The sequence below is a fragment of the Equus przewalskii genome, chromosome 1, assembly GCF_037783145.1.
Source record: "Equus przewalskii isolate Varuska chromosome 1, EquPr2, whole genome shotgun sequence".
NCBI lineage: Eukaryota > Metazoa > Chordata > Mammalia > Perissodactyla > Equidae > Equus > Equus przewalskii.
Window position 1 is genome coordinate 121,158,209 of NC_091831.1, and position 21,377 is coordinate 121,179,585.

Consider the following 21,377-nt stretch of genomic DNA (forward strand, 5'->3'; position numbering starts at 1 on the left):
TGGGAATGCAAACTGGTACAGCCACTATGGAAAACAGTACAGAGATTTCTCAAACAATTAAAAAGAGAAAAGCTGTACGGCCCAGATATCCCACAACTCTTTGGTATTTATCCAAAGAACTTGAAATCAACACCCCTATGCTGACTGCAACATTATTCACACTAGCCAAGACATGGAAGCCACCCAAGTACCCATCAACTGATGGTTGGATAAAGAAGATGTGGTATATATATACAATGGACTACTACTCAGCCATAAAAAGACGAAATTGTCCCATTTGCAACAACATGGATGGACCTTGAGGGTATTATGTTAAGCAAAGTAAGCCACAGAAAGACAAGCACCATATGATTTCACCCACATGTGGAAGATAAACTAACACATGGACAAAGAGAACAGATGACCAGTTACCAGAGCAGAACGGGGTTAGGAGGTGGGCATAAGGGGTAGAGGGGCACATTTATACGGTGACTGACAAATAATAATGTACAGTTGAAGTTTCACAATGTTATAAACTATTAGGACCTCAATAAAATTTTCTTTAAAAATTGTGTTTACTCTGGTATGCAACAAACATTACGCAAGTTTACTGTCATCCTTAATTTTTTTAGCTATTGGTTATATACTTTCATTCCTAAGGGTGACTAGAGGATTTTTGTGAATTTTCATCCTTTTGACTTTACAGTTGGGTGGAATGAAACATTATAAGTCAAGTTTCAGACTGTCATATATTCCGAGGACCCAACTATAACTATAGCAATGCAATATAAGTTGAGATGATTACAGAAACAGACAAAATCTTTAGAGCCAATGAAATGGAATTATTACCTTTAAAAAGTCAGACTGGTGAGTAAAACTATATACATACTTTCTCTTCAAAGGAATATTATTCCCATATTAAATAATAATCTGAGGCCCACTCTACATTTTCTCTTCATAAGAACTGAAGTGATGAACAGTAGGTTGAAAGATAAAAACATTTCCTTACATTTGAGTTTAAATGGTGAGCATCAGTAATAAGCTCCTCTGAGAACTTCGCAAAAAACTACTTTCTCATTATTGAGCAAAATAAGTCAGCTATTTCCCCTTTAAACACATCAAGCATTTGTTATCTAGCACATCTGTAACAATTTCATAATGCTAATCTTCCAGAATCTCTTGGTGCTTCTGTCAGAAGGAGAACGTTAGGCTTTGTGGACCAAAGGTCTCAGTTTGTAATTTCATACATAGATCATGAACAAATTTTATATAATATATGTGTTCTACAATGTAGGTCAAGTAGTGAAATTATTTAACATTAAAACTTTTTTTTTAATTCCTACATTGGACTAGAAAATAGTAAATGTTGTAATAGCAATTTTGGCTTGAAATTTTCTTTAGGATGGCATATACGCACACTGTAAAGTTTAAAAAGGGCATGTAGTAGACTTCTGACTTTATTACACTCTTGTTTATTATTTATTTGAATTCACAAGCCATGGCAATGAAGTCACAAGTCAGAGCCCATTGATTCAGTCTGTGTAACTCAGTTTCCTGGGGCATAGAGCTGGATGGAGAAAGGTAAAGTGGATCTGGAAAGACAAACAGAAAACACCAAGCACACAAAACAATTACATTCAAAAATGTCTTATATTTAAAGATATAAAATACTGAGCTCTGACCCCAGCAATGAAAACCTGAGCAAGTTATTTAATTTCTCTAAGAGCAAAAAACAGAAACTCTATTAGAGAATGAGAGAAGAGTTAATTCAGTGAAGTCAACAGAAGAGGAATGTGAACAATTCACAAATGAAAAAAAAAGAGATAATACCTAAAATCAATACTAAATCTCACTCATATTTGACTATTTATTCAATGTTTATTTATCAGCTGTGTTCCAGGAACTGTGATGGCCAACGGGAATACCAAAATTAATACACTGATCCTACCCTCAAGGATTTCAGAGTCTATTTAGCGGGTAAATAAATAATAGAAGAGCTTTCTGTTTTTTGGTTTTGGGGGGTTTTTTGTTGAGGAAGATTGGCCCTGAGCTAACACATGCGCCAATCCTCCTCTATTTTATATGGAGGTTGCTGCCACAGCATGGCTTGATTAGTGATGTAGGTCCACACCAGAGATCTGAACCCACAAACCCTGGGCTGCCAAAGCAGAGCACACAGAACCTAACCACTATGCAACCAGGCTAGCTCCAAGATGAGCTTTTCAAAATAAAAGTATATACAAAATTCTGAAACCCACTCATAGGGAAGGATTCAAAGAAGAAATGATGTTTAAGGTTGGTCTTGAAGTCTGAATGAGTTCATCAGGGAAAAGAATTTGAAGCAAAAGAAAAAGCTTTACAAAAGCACAGAGAAAAATTTCACAAGGAATTATCATTGTTTTGTTATGCCAGGATGAGTGTGAAGAAAAGCCTGATCTACCATGCTAAGGAATCTTTTATCCTAATCTGCATTCTCTTGTAACCTGGTATTGGGACTCCTAGGCTAAGCAGCTTCCTCCGTATTCACTATTTCCTATCTCATTCCCACCCCACTGCTTATCATGAATGGTAAAGATTTGATACACTTTCTCAGGCCATAAACTTAGACCAAGTATGAACATTTTTGACACTGTCATAAACTGAACAGAATGACCACCCTGTAAGAAAAGGAGACATTCAGCACTCCCTGAAAAATCTGTGGTGACCATACTATACTCACAAGGCCCCATTTTCCATCAATATCATCCTTTTCACATTCTTTCAATTTTTCTTATTTTGCCAATGAGAGCCTTCTAATAACTTCTAATAGCTTCTAACAAGACTCTGCTTATTCACACAAAGGTCGATATTTTCCCTCTTTCCTAAAAACCAACGAGTCTCTTCGGAAGGGAGGGCTTTCCTTAAGCAAAAAGGGGTCAACACACAACAAAAGTAAAACACACCAGGGTTGACCTGGTGTAAAAATAACATTTCAAAAGAGAAACTGGTAAAGTGTGAGATTTCCGGGTAATGGCAATACACTAAGATTGTCAACTTTGAAAACTAGGCCAGGGCAGGTCCAGAAATAGGCAATAATTGAGATCAAGCTACACATGGGATAAAAGTGGGCATGATGGGTTCTGAGTCACTGACTTATAATCAAGTACTTATTTACTTGTCTGCCCTTCCTAGACTAGGAGCCCTGAAAAAGGAAAGGAATGTTCTCCACTCATCTTTGTACACCTACTGCCAAGCACATGTACCAAGGGGAGGCATCTGGATGTAAAAGTTTAGTATAGATTTGGCAGAACACGGTGACAGGAAGATGTATTGTGGTTTTAGGAATAGCAAAACTCAAGAGGACAGCATTCAAGATAGACAGTGGCATAAGATCAGATGGAAAGGCGGCTTTGGTCTTTCAGTTTCCTATCTTAAAAGCATTGACACTATCTTTTCTCGCTACCTGAATTTTATAACTGAAAAAGAACTTCAGAAATGATGAAGCCCAAACCTTTTCTTTTGCAAGGGTATATTCAGAGCAGAGATTGATTTAGTCCAAAGTCACAGAGTAATCAGATGGAACTAGACTCTACTCCAAGACTGTAAGATCTAAGAGTTTTATGAAATTGTATGAAATGTGAATTAAACAGACAACGTGATTGTCATGTACTTAAAAGCCTTATAAATACTTGTCCCACATGTGGAAGAAGTTTTTAAATATTGATTTTGGTAAACCTACTGTATTATGCAAAAGAAGGCTGCCCTACACTCAGTTTGGAGGGCTTTCAAGATTACTTTTTATTACTTGTTAAGCATATCATCAATTTTTTTTTAAATGTCATGTTCCTGGAACTAAAATCTAGCCTCACCACCATATCCCTATATCTTACTCTTCCTTTCCACATGGTATCTGTGGTAGCCAGCCTCCAAGATGACCCCCAATGATCCTTGTCTCCTGGTATTTGCGTAGTCCCCTCCCACAGTGAATAGTGCTGACCTGTGTAACCAAAAGAACATCGCAGAAATTACAAATTATGGCTTCCAAGCTAGTCATAAAGACTTAATTATGGCATCCGTCTTGCTTTCTTTGATTACTTACTCTGGGGGAAGCCAGCTTACATGCAGTCAGGACACTCAAGTAGCTCTACGACGAGGCATACATGATAAGAAACTGAGACCACCTACCAATAGCAATGTGAGTGAGCCATCTTGAAAGCAGCTCTTCAGCACAAACCAAGCCTTCAGATAAATGCAGCCTCAGCTGACTACGACTACAATCTCATTAGAGACTCTGAGCCAGAACCACGGAGCTAAGCCACTTGAAACTATGAGATAATAAATGTTTGTTGTTTCAAGTCACTAAGTGTTGGAGTAACTTGTTATGTAGCAATGGATAACTAATACAAGTGACTCATCTAAGATCAGAGTCAATTAGCTACAACGAAAGATTTTAGTATTGTAAAATTTCAGTATACAAACACAGAAAACTTAAGTACAAGAATTTGGCTCAGTCAAAAAGTCCAACTACGTCTGAAAAAATTTGGTATAGCAGAAGAGCTCATACTTTAAAAGTCAAAAGGGCCCAGTTTCAATGACCTCCACCAGTCTCTAACAGAGAAACCCTGAGCTTCTCTGAGAAACCCATTTCTCAGCTTCTCCAGCTTCAATATACTCATCCGTATAATGGAGATAATGCTATTTCCTTGGGATTTTGTAACTAACACAAGTGAAAACACCTAGCATAGTCCATAAATATCAGCTATTGCCACTTTTGTCTATGTTTGTGAGTCTCCCCTTCCATAAAAGTGAGTAAATTAGATCTTTTTTCCCCTCCATCCTGTCAGTTTCCCAAATCTCAGACAGACTCCTTACTCCAATCTTTAAAATGTCATATTTTCTAGCTGGAATCCAAGTTCAAAAATGCATTCTACACACCACAAAGTGGTTGTTTGCTCCCATGGAATACATGCTCTAAAAATCCCCAAAACATAGCGCAGAGACTAAAGGTATTCACTGATTTTTAAATATTTATTGTTCCCCTTCCAGGTAGGATATAATAGCTAGGAGGTAAACCAGCATTCCTAACCAGAACTAGGAAAGCTAGACAATGGGCACAAACCACCTTTCTGAAGGCAGCACAGAGTAGATGAGGCAACAGGAACTAGAGGAACAGGTGATCTTACAACAGCAGTGGCTTTTACGTGGGGCACTTGCAAATTCTGGGAACAAGGAGAAGAGTGAAAATCTACCACAGAGGGGTGCTACTGGGAGGCAGACTAGTGGTCCCCCCTAAAGATGTTCACATCCTAATACTTGGAGCCTGTGAATGTTATGTTACATGGCAAGGGGGAATTTATGTTGCAGACAGAATTAAAGTTGCTAATCAGCTAACCTTAAAAGAAAGACATTATCCTAGATTATCTAGGTCAACCCAATGTAATCAAAGGGTCCTTTAAAGTGGAAGAAGTGGAGGTCAGAGTCAGAGATTTGCAGATGCTATGCTCCTGGCTTTGAGTAAGAGGCCACAAGCCAAGGAATGCAGGAAGCCTCTAGAAGTGAAAAGGCAAGTGAATAGATTCTCTCCTAGAGCCTGCAGAAGGAAAATAGCCTGCCAACTCCTTGATTTTAGCCCAGTGAGATTCACTTTGGACTTCTGACTGTCAGAACTGTAAAATAAGGAACGTGTGTTAAGTCACTAAATTCATAGTAACTTGTTACAACAACAAAAGGAAACTAATATTGAAACTTGAAGGGGTGTCTCAAGGAGTGGAGGAATGGTCAGTCTTCCCCTCAGGACATCTGCTGAATCCTGGGATTGCACAGGGCCAATACCTAAAAATCCAAGGGTAAAGCCTCTGAAACACAGAGCGGTACTTCCAGGAGTCTAGGGAGACAATAATTAAAATTTCAGACCCCCTAAGGGAGAGACTGCTGAGAGTATAGCTAGTTCTTAGATGAAGACCCTAAACAGCCAGCAGCAGATAGAAGATGGACCAAAACTGAACAGGCCAGAACTCAGGCTCACTGGATTAAGGTGACCATTCACCACTCTAAGTGCCCAGCAGAAGAATAATGAAAATCTTCTCTAGAGGAATCTATCAATACCCAGAATCTCTAAAATACTTTATACACAATGCATGGCATGCAATCAAAAGTATGTCAAATGACGGGAACACATGACAAAAACCGAGAAGAAAAAAAAAGATAATTTGAAGAGACTGTAGATAATTCGGATACTAGAGTCAGCTGACAAACTTTTAAGAATAAATGATTAGCAAAACAGCATGGTACTGGTACAAAAACAGGTGCACAGATCAATGGAACAGAATTGAAAGCCCAGAAATAAAACCACACATCTATGGACAGCTAATCTTCAGCAAAGGAGCTGAGGGCCTACAATGGAGAAAAGAAAGTCTTTTCAACAAATGGTGCTGGGAGAAGAGGAAAGCCACATGTAAAAGAATGAAAATTGACCATTCTTTTTCACCATTCACCAAAATAAACTCAAAACGGATCAAAAACCTAAAGCTGAGACCTGAAACCACAAGGCTTCTAGAAGAAAACGCAGGCAGTACACTCTTTGACATCAGTATTAAAAGTATCTTTTTGGACACCATGTCTTCTCAGAAAGGGAAACAATAGAAAGAATAAACAAATGGGACTTCATCAGATTAAAGAGCTTCTTCACGGCAAGGGAAAACAAGATTGAAACAAAAAAACAACCCACTAACTTGGAAAAAAATATTTGCAAGTAATACATCCAACAAAGGCTTAATATCCATAATATATAAAGAACTCACACAACTCAACAACAAAAAATTAAACAACCCAATCAAAAAATGGGCAGGAGACATGAACAGACATTTCTCCAAAGAAGATATACAGATGGCCAATAGGCACATGAAAAGATGTTCATCATCGCTGATCATCAGGGAAATGCAAATCAAAACTACATTAAGATATCACCTCACACCCATTAGAATGACAAAGATAACTAAAACAAATAGTAACAAATGTTGGAGAGGTTGTGGAGAAAAAGGAACCCTCATACACTGCTGGTGGGAATGCAAACTGGTGCAGCCACTATGGAAAGCAGTATGGAGATTCCTCAAAAAATTAAAAATAGAACTACCATATGATCCAGCCATTCCACTACTGGGTATCTATCCAGAGAGCTTGAAGTCAGCAATTCCAAAAGTCCTACGCACCCCAATGTTTATTGCAGGATTATCTACAATCGCCAAGATGTGGAAGCAACCTAAGTGCCCATCAACAGATGACTGGATAAAGAAGATGTGGTATATATATACAATGGAATACTACTCAGCCATAAAAAAAAAAAGAACAAAATCGTCCCATTTGCAACAACATGGATGGACCTTGAGGGAATTATGTTAAGTAAAATAAGCCAGATAGAGAAGGACAATCTCTGCATGAATCCACTCATATGAGGACTTTAAACCTGCGGACAAAGAGAACAGATTAGTGGCTACCAGGGGAAAGGTGGGGTGGGGGGTGGGCACAAAGGGTGAAGGGGTGCACCTACAACACGACTGACAGACAATAATATACAACTGAAATTTCACAAGATTGTAACCTATCATTAACTCAATAAAAAATTTTAAAAAAAGAATAAATGATTAGTATGCTGAAGGAAACAGAGCAATAGATGGAAAACAGATGAAAAAGAAATCATCAGAAAATCAGCATCTAAAAAGAATCAAATGGAAACTCTAGAATTGAAAACTACAATATCTGAATTTAAGAGCTAATTAAGAGATGTTTAATAGAAGATAAAAGAAGACAGATTTAAAGACCCAGAAGAAAAATCAATAGAAATTATTCAAACTGAAGCAGAGAAAAGATGATTTTTAAGATATACAAAAGAGCACTGGTCACATATGGAACATAACAAAAAGCATTAATATATGTGTTACTGGAGTACTAGAAAGAAAGGCGATAAAAAAGGCAGAACTGAGAATTTCTAAAACTTGTAAGGCATCATCCCCACAGATTCAAAAGGATCTGAAAACCCAAAGCAAGATAAACACAGAGAAAACCATGACTAGATACAAAGTAAAAAATCTTACAAGCACTCAGATTAAAGATTTGTTAGCTTCCTGGTACCACAAACAATGGAAGCCAGAAGACATCAAAATCTTTAAAGTGCTGAAAGAAAACAACTACAAACCTAAAATTATATACAGAGCAAAATACTCTTCAAAACTGGAGGCAGGGGCCGGCCCCGTGGCCGAGTGGTTAAGTTCATGCGCTCCACTTCGGCAGCTCAGGATTTCGCTAGTTCAAATCCTGGGCGCGGACGTGGCACCACTCACCAAGCCATGATGAGGCGGCGTCCCGCATGCCACAACTGCAAAGACCCACAACTAAAGATACGCAACCATGTACTGGCGGCTTTGGGAGAAAAAGGAAAAAATAAAATCTTTAAAAAAAAAAAACTGGAGGCAAATAGAAATATTTACACAAAGAAATGCTGACTAAGTGCCTACAATGTACCAGACACTGTTCTGGGCACTGGAACTACAGTAATGATTAAAACAAAGTCCCTGCTCTCATAGAGCCTTCATTTCAATGTAAGAAGTCAGAATATAAACAAATAAATAAATGGAATATGTCAGGTGGTATCTCTGATAGCTCCTCCTTGAAAATATTAAGCATCTCATCCCATTTCCAATCATCATTCCCCAACAAGCCACATCTTATGATTCACATTTCCTAGATTTTATTTTTTAAGTATCCAATCTAATATTTGTTAATACCGCCACAGCATCTAACATAGCTTATACATAAATGTTTGATTAATCAATACTTCTTAATTTGTAATTTATAATCCATTGCTAATTTACAGTAAACTCATGTAGTGTGGTTGTCATATCTTCTGTCTGCAAGCCTACATTACATTTCTTTAATGATTCAGAAATACTTCAGAACATCAGAGCAGTGATTCTCAACCTGTTTGGTCTAAGAACCCCTTTTCATCTTAAAAATTATTGAGGATGCCAAAGAGTTTTGTTTATGTGAGTTTTAATTATCAATGTTTACGGAGATATTAAAACAAAATTTTTAAAATATTTATTAATTCATTAAAAATAAGAGTAATTAACTCCATTACAAGTTAAAACAAAAACTTTTATGAAAATAAATTATATGTTCTAAAACAAAAGTGAGAAAACTGCACTATTTTATATGTTTGAAAGTCTCTTTAATATCTGGCTAAATAGGAAACAGGTGGATTCTCCTATCTGCTTCTGCATTCAATCTCTTGGGTATGTTGTTTCGTTTGAAGAATAAAGAAAATGTGGCCTCACAAAGACATGTAGTTGGAAAAAGAAGGAGCATTTTAATAGTCTTTTTAGATAATTATGGATATTCTTCTTGATATTACACCAAAACTCAAAACATGGTAGTTTCTTAAAGACTAGTTACAACGTAGAATCTGACAGCATATCAAAGAACCTTTCATAGTCTGGTTATATTAAAATCCACCGGTCTATCTTGTACTTTGAATGGATCATTTACCAATATACGACTGTGCAATATCACAACTGGTCATTGGAAAATTGGTAATTTGGAAAATACTGGTTTCATTATGTTATGCAGCGCTTCCAAGTGTGGATATATCTTCCTATACAATATCTCATCAGAAGTTTTTAAGCACTAGGAAGCTGTCAGTCTCACAGTGGCAGATAGAAATTTTCCAAAATTCTAATTTTCACTTAAAAACTTAAAAATAGTATCACTGGCAACAAACACTGTAAGCAGTTTTCCTTGAAATGACAGGTGTATTTCATTCACTTGAAGAAACATTTACCATATGTTTATTTGCCATTTGTCTAAATAACCAGTGTGTCAGTCATTTTTTCAAGTAAAAACGGTGTTCCATCAAACAAGCAGCTTGTTCAGCTCACAAATCAAACAAGTGCACAGTTTTCCTTCAAGACAACCACTGTACTTTAGTAAATAGAAGTGCTTTATGCATACCTCCAATTTTGCCACATGAGCTATTGAGAAGATAGGTACTTAGTAATTTTTACTGCTTCATCCAGGACAATAAGTGAAACTGATATTTTTTACTGAGTCTGTGGTGGTAAAGAATACAATGACCAGTATAGTCTGGTGCCACTGATTTAACCTTTGCTAATGTTCCCGTGTTTTTACCCACTCTTTCTTTCTACACCATCAGTACACGTCAGCACATTTAAAAAAGGAAAATAACGTCTTAACATTATCATACAATAGTTTTGCTTTCATGGACTATACTTTGAGAACTACTATATTAGAGTGACTTAATTGTTTTTAATATCACTGTCAGTTCATATAAAGTGCCAGGGAACTACACGCAAATAAAGTTTAATCTAAAAGGGTCGCTATTATTATCAGGCCTTTAAAAACTTATCCTCTTGGAATTTAAACTTTTTTTTGCCATGTTCTTACATTTTCAGTGTGGCATTATCTAGAAATCACAAAATAATTTATTAGTGCCAGAAGAAAATCTTGTCTGGCTCCCTTTCGTTTACAGATGAGGACACCGAGGCAGCAAGCATTTACTATGCAAGGACAAACTTCAACAAGTATTTACTGAGTTTCTATTATATCAGAGACTGTGTTAGTGTGCCATAATGCTACGGATGAAGACGACTCAGCTCTCACTCTCAAAACCCTCCTATCTAGCTAGTTAGAGAGACTTAGGTATTGAGATGGCCATATTACAACCTCATGTAGGCTACACCAAACATCCATATGAAGTGTTATGCAAATAGAGCTAAGCACTAGAACAGAAACACAGAGAAGAGGAACCAGGTAAGAGAGATGGTAGTATTTGAGCAGGGTCTGAAAAAGAGTATATCAGACAATTAAGACGAGAAAGAGTATGATAGGAAGAGGCACCAGCATGAGCAAAAACAGGAAAACACAAATGTGTATTATATATTAAGGAATTATAAGTAGTGCAATTAGGCGTGGTGGGAGAATCAGGAACTACAGCAGATGAGATTGAAAACATTAGCTATCATCAAGACAGGGAAGCCACAAATGCTATATTAAAGAATCTGGACTAGACTTCTAATAGGGGGCAAAGGGGTAGGAATAAAGTCTTTTTTAGCAGGAAAATGACTACTATGTTTATATTTGGTAGTATGACAGTCTGGAAGCCCAGAGAAAGAAGGCAAAATAAAAAGAGGCCCCAGGTTAGGATTAGTAAAAAGGATAGCAATAACGTAAAACAAATTTCAGAGACAATTTGATCAGGGCTAACTGGATGTGGAAAATACAGGGGAAAAAGGAATCAAAGATGATTCTCAAATTCCAAGAATGGTAGGCCAATCAAAGGAAGAAGAGCTTGAGGAGAGAAGGCAGTAAATCTGGGTTTCAAATGGGTTTCAGAAAACTACCTGTCTAAAATTTCACAAATTTCAATTTAAGTATCCACATTATTAGATAGAGGTTTTTACTTGTAAATACTTCCGAAGAATCAGAAAAGACTTGTCAGTCTCTGGCTTATATTTTAATCCCTAAAAAAATGTACGATTGTGATTAAGAGAAAGGCTATATTACCAAGTAATTGGTGTCAGTTAAGATCTGAATTAGAAGTATGACAGTTTCAAAGAAGACAGCAAAGCAAGCTGGGAGAGAAGTAGCTGGAATTATAGCTATTCTTAGCATTGTCTAAACAAACGTCCTAGTAATAAGGAAATGCTACCTAATACTTCATTATCTGCTACACTTTTTGCCAAAAAGTATTAAGTGCCAGGTCACTTGTGACACTTCTTTTAAATGGAACATAGCAAAAAGGAAAAATGCCTTGCAACAATGTTTACATTAAGGAAAAAAAATTACATGGAAAACTCCCAGTACAATATTTGGCATTTCTCATTTAAATCCTCACAACCTTTCGGCCTTAATACTACTATTCTCATTTTTAAAAATGAAAAAAAGTAGGGCTCTGAAAAGTTAATCTGCCAGAGCAGCTGCTAGGTCAGTAAGAACTTTTTATGCTGCCTTCTATTAAGATACCAAACCACCTATCAATTTAATTCAAATACCAACTGCACCAAGATACATCAAGAAATGAGACATTTAAGATTAGATGACCACCTATCACCAAGAGAATGAAAATTCAGGAAGAAAGCAAAATTTAAGAAGAAACAAATTATATATGATTGTAGAAATCTACTGACTCTGTAAAATGTACTGTTCTTTTGGAAATAAGATCCAACATTAACCCACATTTTAATTAGCTTGAACAGTTTTGTTTTGCTTTGTTTTAAATACATTAGGCTTTTAAAAACACTGAAATAAGGCAAGGACTGCCACTGCTATCTCCATGGGCCCCAAAGGATCAGTCACTCCAGGTGAGAAAAAGCCCCTGACTACAGATAACTCTCTCAAGTAATAATAAGTGATCATCAAATGTCAGTCCAAATACTTATTCTTCTATTCATCCCATCATTTAATGAGAATAATTAAGCTACTTATAAAGATACATAGTACCATAGTGTCAAAATCAAATGATGACCTGTATATATACTGTCAAGGTCTTAGCAAAGTTATAGCTTGTGATATTATGCCTATTAAAAGAAAGTGGCTAATGGAAAAACAGAGAAGTTGACAACATGCATAATCAAAGATATAGGCTCACTGTCATAAAAGGAATGGAGAAAGGGGATTGCTTAACTTCAGGAAGGAAAGTTTTTCCTTCAGGCTTCCAAAACAACAATTATGTTTTGAAATAAAATAAAAAATTCACCAAAGGACCACCCTAGGAGCAACAGGTGAAATTAAAATGAAAGCAGATTTTATTTAGTCTAAAAAAAAAAAATGGGGGCCAGCTCCGTAGCATAGTGGTTAAGTTCGGCGCACTCCACTTTGGTGGCCCAGGTTCATGGGTTCAGACGTACACCACTCACCAGCCATGCTGTGGCAGTGACCCACATACAAAATAGAGGAAGACTGGCACAGAAATTCGTTCAGGGCTAATCTTCCTCAAGCCAAAAAAAAAAAAAAAGAAAAAAAGAGGAAGACTGGCAACAGATGTTAGCTCAGGGGCGAATGTTCCTCTGCAGAAAAAAAAAAATCAAGAGTTAAACTTGGAATGAGCTACATCACAAAACAGTTCACTGTGATTTATTTGTAGTTAAGCAGAGATTGGAATGTTACAGAGAGGATTCTTTACTTACCAACAGACACTGGACAAGAACAGGGATGCTCATCCCTGGCTGTGCACTAACATAATCCAGAGAAGATTTCTGTTTAACAATAATGCCTGGTCCATCTCACGGAGACCCATTTGCTTACTCTGGGGTGGGGCCTGAGTGCCTGCATTTTAAAAAATCCTCGGGTAAAAAAATCTGAATAAGATGAGTAGATTGCATCAATGTCAATATACCGGTTGTGATATTATGCTATAGTTTTGCAAGATGCTACCATTGTAGAAAAATCAGTGAAGGGTATGTGGGATCTCTCTGCATTATTTCTTGCAACTGCATGTGAATCTATAATTATCAGAATAAAAAGTGTGATTAAAAAATCCCCAGGTGATTCCACTATGTAGCCAAAGTTGAGAGGAAAAAAAAAAATCAGTGGACTGGAGAATCTCAAATTCCTGCCAATTCAAAGAGACTACAAACTATTCTTTTATCTTAGCCACTGAAAGGTAATTAGGAATGCTTACCATTTAAAGGAATAATAATGCTTTGCAAAGCCAAATACAAATAATTTATGGTTGATCAAAAATGAAAAACCAAACTACTATGCACTCCCATTAGTATATAAATTGACTGGATAGATAAGCATTATACAATAGGTGTCATTCACTTCTTGACTGAGCCAGATATGTATATCATGGTAGGCAGCCTCTAAGATGGCCCCAAGGATCCCCACCTCCTTACTTTTGTGTAATCCCCTCCTGTTGGGTGTGGGCCGGATTTAGTTACTCACTTAGAAAGAATATGGCAAAGTAATGGGATGTCACTTCTGAGACGAAGTTATAAAAAGACTATGGCTTTCATCTTGAGGGCTCTCTCTGACTCCTTGCTCAGAAGGAAAGAAGCTACTTGTGATGCAAACCACTTTCTAGAGAAGCCCACATGGTAAGAAACTGATGTCTCTGGCCAAAAGCCAGCAAGTCAAAGAGGTTGGCCAACAGCTACATGAGCTTGGAAGAAGACCCTCCCCCAGTCAAGCCTTGAGAACTGCAATCCAGCTGGTATCTTGGTTGCAGCCTTATAAGAGACCCTGAACCAGAGGCACCCAGCTAAGCTGCACCCAGAATCATGACCCACAGAAACTGTGAGATGATAAACCCTTGCTGTTTCTAAGCCACTAAGTTCTGGGGTATTATGGGGCTAAAGATAACTAATACATATAGCTACCACAGGTCAAACCCAAAGAAAAGAATTTAATGTGATGACTTGTGCCTTTCTTCACAGCATCAAACCTCTCAGCTTCTACAACATTACTACCCACAATTTATAAACTGTTCTACTTTAGCTGACCTCACCATTACTTGGACACTTTCCTCATTCTCACTTTATTCAATTTCTTAGAATGTCTTCCTATCCCTCTTTTCTTTCCACCCAAATCCTAGCCATCTTGCAGATAACCTCCACAGATCTCTCTTCCATGAATACCTATTAGTATCCACTTAACGCCTGATTAAACTACTCACTGACCTAATAGCTTTGAGTGTCTAAATTCAAAGAGATCACAAACTCCTTGAGAATAAGCCTTCTCATATTCTCTTCAACATTTAGTACAGTACTGAGCAGATGCATTTACAGCTATCCAAGACTTTAAATCTCTTCCAGTGTATTAAACTAAAAAAAAAAACCCTATTTTTGTTTTAAAGGAAAAAAAACAGGGGGTGGGGAAGGGTGGAAGGAAAATCAAGTCCTAGAATGTGAGATGTCACTAGTTCAGTCTGTATGTCTGAAACAGTTCAACTAAGTAAAGGCCACCTTATCTAAAGGCTAGCAGTAACGATAACAAATCCCCTCCAACTCTCTGATTAGCCTAGGAAGTATTATCCAGGCTCTTGAAATTTTCCTTTGATTAATTTCTTAAACAACGTGCCTTCCATCATTAACCCGCCTCTGTAGTAATTTATCCCTAGTCATAACACATGGAGAAACACTGCTGTTAAATTTTAACTAGATCAGTCATTCTCAAACTTTAGCTTGCATCAGCACCATCTGGATTTCTTACTAAAACAAGACTGCTGAACCCAACCCCCAGAGTTTCTGATTCATAGGACTATAGCCATAACAAATTCAACAAGAATTAATGTAATTGAAAACTTATAGCTCAAGGAAATCATCAGGGAAAAGATAAAAGTTCAACAGGAATGAACCATACCAAACACCTTAATAGCTTCAAAACATACACACTCACTCACTCTCTCTCTCCTTTCTCTCCCTCTTCTCCCCCTACCCAAACAAGTTAACCAATGTATGTACATCTTGATACGCACACTTGAGTTCAATTTCTTGGAAACAAGAATCATCTCCAACTTGAGGCTTTAAAAGGATGATAAAGAAACAAAGCATTAATGTAAAAAAGACCAATCTAGTAGTTCGACTCTTGTTTTAACTTCCCAGATTAACAAAAACAAAGCAAAACAAAACTGAAGGTTCTGAGATGTAAACTGCCAGTTACAGGAAGAGCCAGGGCTAGAACTGACTCCCAGGCCAATACACAGTTCGCTGGAATACGCTGCCTCTCAATTTAGACTTGAAACCTCACCTCAGAAGTTCTTTAATGAAATCTTTTAATTAAATAAGTGAAATAAAATGAAAGATTTCAAATCAACAGCCAACAGAAAATTTCCCCCATAAGGATTAGATATTTCTGTCTTTAAAACAAGTTATTTAGCATAACAAATCTTACAATAGAAAGACATCCACCCCCTTCTCTTCATATCTCCTCTCTGACCACTCACATCCAACAGCCCCATGGCCCTCTTCCTCAGCATACTCTTTAAACTTGGTATTCCTAAGGGTTACTGCCCTTCTGACTCTGGTCATTCTCCCTGAGTGAGTCAAAATCATGACAGTGGATTGACTATAACTATTCCAGTGGTTCAGAACTATCATCACTGCAGTGGCTAAAAATATATAGATACTCAGGCTCCAACTCAAACTTAACTAATGAATAACAATCTCTGGAAATTGAGCCCAAGGACCTCTATATTCCCCACCTCTATATGCTCCTTAGGCAAGAACCATATCCTTTACTTAACACAGTGACTGGCACCCACACAAGGCACAACCAACATGTGTTAAACTTCACCACAGAGATATAAAATGGCAAGTTTAAACATTCCTTAACTGCAGAATTGTACAGTGTTAGTTTAATAAATTATCTAGCTATTTAGGCAATTACATTAGAAATTCACTGTCTAATATTACCAATACTAGTTAAGTAAATATAGTTGCATAAGTTAAGGGTTTTAAGCACTTCTCTACCATCAGTACAGGTTAAAGAAAGTCCCTGATCTTTTCCTAAAAGTTCAAAAGATAAGCTAGGTGGCCACAAAGGATTTAAATAAAACAAGACCAAATTAAACACATTATAACAAGAGAATCACAGAAAGCCAGAAAGCTAAAAGTTTTCTAAAAGAAAAAGTGAAGATTATAACTTACTTGATTAAAGACTAGAACTAACCTGCAGATATCTACAAATAACAGTATTAATGTGTCGTTGCCCAAGAACTACTCTCCCAGAAAAAATAATCAAATTCCCATGGAAAGATAAATTAACTTGGCGATCTTTTTCTCCCGCAAATTTATTTTCAATTCACTAATACTTGATTTCATATTGAAAAGTAGCATTGGGGAGCAGAGGATTTAAATTTTTTTTAATTAATAGTAAGCTCTCTAATGTGAACCAAGTAAAACAATGGTTTTCAACTTGATAAACTTAAAACTTGTCACATTAAACCAATGTTAATTTTTTAACTGAAAAAATTAGACGACTGATTTAAAGCCTCTGAAGATAAAGAGGTCTTATAAATGGGGCAAAATGAGCAAAAGTAAAGAGCAATTTACAAAAGAAATACCAATGCCCAATAAACATGGCAAAAGTCCAATCTTATCAATTAAAAAAAAAGGGCAAATTTAAAAAATTACCATCATTTTATCCCAATCAAGCACTGACTAGTGAGGTAAAACTAGTATAGCCTTTTTGAAAGCAATGTGGTAATACATATCAAATGCCTTGAATAAAGCAAATCCTTTGACTCAGCAATTCAACTTATCCTAAGAATATAAAACGTTCAAAGATTTATCTATTAGGATATTTCCAATGAGGTTCACAAAAGCCAGAAACTAGAAAATATAAAGGAAGGCCAATAACAACAAATTAATTAAATAAATTCGTTTAGATCTGTAATCAGATAAGTATTCGAAAAATAGTTATTACTGACAGGTAAAAGCTGTTGAGATTCCTTCTGTTTTTGTAACCTGTTTTCTAGGGAAAACATAAACAGACCATACAGTATGATTCTGTTGTTATTAAAAATACGGATAGCTTACCCAAAGGTCTGGAAAGATAACTACAGTTCAAATTTTGGTGTATCTCACTGAGTGGTAGGCTTACTTTGTCTTTTTATTTTTTCTTGCCTAACCAGTTTTTTCTTACAATGTGCATGTATCATCTGCGTAATTTTTTAAGTTTAAATCTATTAACATAAATAACCTATAATATAATCAAAGCCTAGTTTAGATCTAGTAAATACACCATTTGGAGAAAAGATGGTCTGGGATAAATCCTATCCTTTGATTTACTGATATTTCTAAGTTTCTAAATCTGAACTTTTAACAAGGAATAGATACATATTCAAGAATTCTATTTAAGAGTATCCTTACCATGAAGTAGACTAGAAACCAGAGTTTTCAAAAATCAGGAAACGTGGTAAAAGTAAGATACCTAAAAAAAATCCCTAGGTCTTATGGTCTTGTAGGTCTTTATTAGTTCAGTTCATCGGAGTTTATTCTCTCTCCCTGAAACTAACAAAGGAAGAATGATGTCATGTACATTAGCTATATCTCTCTTCCAAAAGAGACATAAAGAACTCGTAAGGTTTGGCATCAGTGATTAAGACGCACCTAAGACCAGAGAAAGCTGGATGAGATTTAACTATAAGAAAACAGACTATTAAGTTAAAAAATAAATATCCAAGAGGTTTTTTTTAAAGCTAATTAAAATGCCAATAAGCTAGGTAGTAAGTTTGAAAACATCAGATTTTACATAGTTGTAAGTAAGTGAAAAAAGAATTCAAGGTTTTACTATAAATTCTTTTAATGATGTTTCCTCAAAAAAGAAAAGAAAACTTCTCAATTAAGTAGGCTAAGAACTCAACTGTCATTTTTATGATCAGAAAAAGAGCAGTAAAACTTACCTTTCATCTACAACCATTGAAATCCCTTAGACTGCGTTATCTATATGGAAGTTTGAGATTTCCACTGTTTAGTAATAGCACTAGACGTCACAGATATTGTTTCCAGTATTATTCAAAACACTGTCTTCAAATGGGCCTAAATAGACGGTTTAATTTTCAAAAGACAGTGGTGCTTACTAGAAAATACTGTAAAAAACCTGTTAATCATGCAAACTCAACAAGTAGGCAGTGACATTCTATTTTGCCAGTGAATATTAGCCAGCCAATTTTAAGGATTAAAAAAAAAAAAAAGGAATGACATACAAGGCAAGAGTAACTTGCTGGTCATGTATATACTTTCCTTCCATGTAACTAGTGTTTTCCAAAAGTTGCACTGAATCAAAATTTCATTTTTATCCTTCTATCAAAACCCTGTCGCCCCATAACTGTTCCCCCTCCCCCAAAAAGGGAAACTTTTGATTTCCTAAAGCTCAAAAATGCAAAATCTGACCCACAAGAAGGCTAAATGAGATGTGGTTATCAAATTAAAACAGGCCTAATTTACTGACCACGAAGGAGAAATGATCGGAAACAGGAGTCCAGAAGCAGAAAGCCTCTACTTTCTAACTCACAATAGTGTCTTGTCCAATATTAGACAACAACACTGCGTTTTGTTGTTTTAGCTGCAGGCTGGGCATGCAATCTGCAGTAACTATTCCAACAGCATCAAGTCAGTCATATGCTACGACTGGAAAAAGTAGTAGTTAAGTCCCACACAAACAGCAAAGAGGTAAAGAGATGCAAGCAGAAGCCTCACCATCAGAAAAGAAGGCCCAACAGCACCTCTTCCGAGAAATAATTCCCTTCCCCCACCTTTAAGCAGGCATTTATGACTGCCAAGCGGATCCATTTCTCTATTAACTGGTGCCCACTTGGGGCAACCGTACACCAAGCTGCTCTTAGGCCTACTCTAACCTCTTCCAACAGTGCTCAAGTGAGACTGAAGGCCGGAGTAACCCTCTCAGAGGCCCAGTTCTTTCTGCTCTTCTCCACCACCACCTCTCCGCCCCGCCCCTGTAGGCGCTCCTCCGGCCAGAGGAAGGACACTGGGCCCAGGACGGGCAAGAAACGCCCGCAAAAGAAGTCTTAGGCGGCCGGAGGCCTCCGCCATAGCACGACCTGGAAAGCACCGCCCTCAGCGCACCTTCCCACACCCGGCTAACCAGCGAACGTCTCCTTTCGACACACGAGAGGCAGCGCAGGAGACAGGGCCGGGAGGCACCGGGCTGGGCTACGCACCAGGCCCAGGCCTGCCCCTCGGGGCCGCGCGGGCCGCCCGAGTCCGCTCCCCAGTCCGCCCCGGTGAAGCCAGCGCGGCGGCCCCCCTCACCTGGATGACCTCGTTGACCTCCCGGATACATTCCACCATGTGTTGCAGAATCTGCTCAGCCGTGAGCACCTCGTAGCGGTAATCCTCCTCCTGCTCGTGCCCCGGCCCGCTACCGCCGCCGCCGCCGCCACCGCCACCGCCGGGCCCCAGAGCGCTGCCGCCGCCACCGCCCGTCTCCCCGCACAGCAGTCCGTCCCGCTCCCCGCCGACGCCCAGCCCGGGCTCCACCAGCTCCACCTCGCCCAGATCCAGGTTATCATCGTCCGGCTCGTCCTCGTCCTCGTCCTCCTCCTCGGCGCCGCTGTCCTCCTCGCTGCACTCTTCGTCCTCATCGAACTCGTAGTTGTAGCCCTCGTCCGAGTCCATGGCGCGACGCGCGGGGGCCCGGGGGACGCTGGCCCTGAGGCGGGGAGAGGGCGGGGACGCCGAGGCCCCGGCTCTCGCTCCGGCTCCGGCTGATGTCCGGGCGCAGGCCTGGCTCCGGCCCCGCGGGCCGCGGCTCCTCCCCGGGCGCGGCGGTTGGCGGTTGGCGGCTGGCGGCGGCGGGGAGGGCGCGGAGGAGGGAGGGAGGGAGCGAGGGGGCCGCTTGCCGCCTGCCCCAGTCAGACGCGGCTCCTCTCCGGCCTCCGAGAGAAAACAGTCCCCAGCGCCACCTCCACGGCCGCTGCTGCCGCTCCTGAGCCAACAAAGGGGCGTGCGTCACCGCGTCGCGCTGCGTCGTCGCGTCACTCCTCTTGGCGTCACCGCGCCCCGCCCCGCCGCCCCTGCGTGAAGCGCGGGGAGACCCCACGGCTCGGCATGGCAGTGGGAGCACGGCGGGAGAATCGCCCTGTGGGTTTCGGCTGCTGTAGCTCTGTGGGCCGGCACCTGTGGACCCAGTACTTGAGGAGGCTACGGCCTTCTGATCACCGAGACAGGGGCCCCTGGGCCGCCTGGGTGGCTATTTTTGCCGCGGGCCATAGGGATCCAGCCACCTCACGCAATCCGGTCGGGACGGCGGCCTTCCCACCGGGCCCTAGTCACTTCCCGCCTGCCCTAGAGTAATTCCGGGAAGACCTGGGCTGTTGAGCTAAAATTCCTGTTACAGGCCGGGCTACGACATGGAAATCTGTTTTATGCAGAACCTCTAAACTCTGTGACAGGTGAACTTGAAGTATTTCGTCTGATTCTCTACTCTGGTACAGACATGCCGTGGTTTTTAAGTCGCCTGTCGTGACGTCATTTTAAGACGCGTTTCCTGAACTGAGGTCAACAAGACTTTTTGAGGGCACTAAACAATGTAAATAGTCACGGCTTTCCTTAATTGAGCACTGTGTAAGGGCTTTACATATGTTATTTCTCATCCTCACGGAGCCACAGTACCCATTTTATACCTGAGGCTCAACAAAAACGGACTTGACCAGGACCACGGAACACTCGCCCTGGTTTAGCCATTGAGTGACCTGAAACATCAATCACAATAATGCTTTACAAGGCATGATAGGTATTATATACCACGTAGTATATAAAATGCATTATAATACAACACAACACAGACAATAATAGAACTATGTACAAGGACCAAATATAGCAGAGAGATAGTGTCTTTTACTTGGAAATGTGCTCTGTGAGCTGAGTGTTGATGGATGGCCAGGA

The 21,377-nt window shown here is 39.1% G+C and overlaps 1 protein-coding gene across 4 annotated transcripts in view; it reads right to left on the minus strand.

Moving 5' to 3' along the window:
- The window catches only part of LOC103555466 (E3 ubiquitin-protein ligase ARIH1), a 188,513-nt gene extending 168,079 nt beyond the window's left edge, over positions 1 to 20,434 (minus strand). For 2 of the 4 annotated variants that reach the window (XR_011527008.1, XM_070575522.1), the window contains exon 1: positions 19,743 to 20,432. Coding sequence is in view for 3 of the 4 variants with exons in the window: in XM_070575522.1 (XP_070431623.1) it covers positions 19,743 to 20,108 (366 nt within the window). In the remaining variant the exon portion in view is untranslated. Of the gene's footprint in view, positions 1 to 19,742 lie in introns of all 4 variants that reach the window. The other 2 variants (XM_070575532.1, XM_070575547.1) reach the window with 2 other exon arrangements.
- Between the last annotated feature and the right edge of the window lie 943 nt (positions 20,435 to 21,377).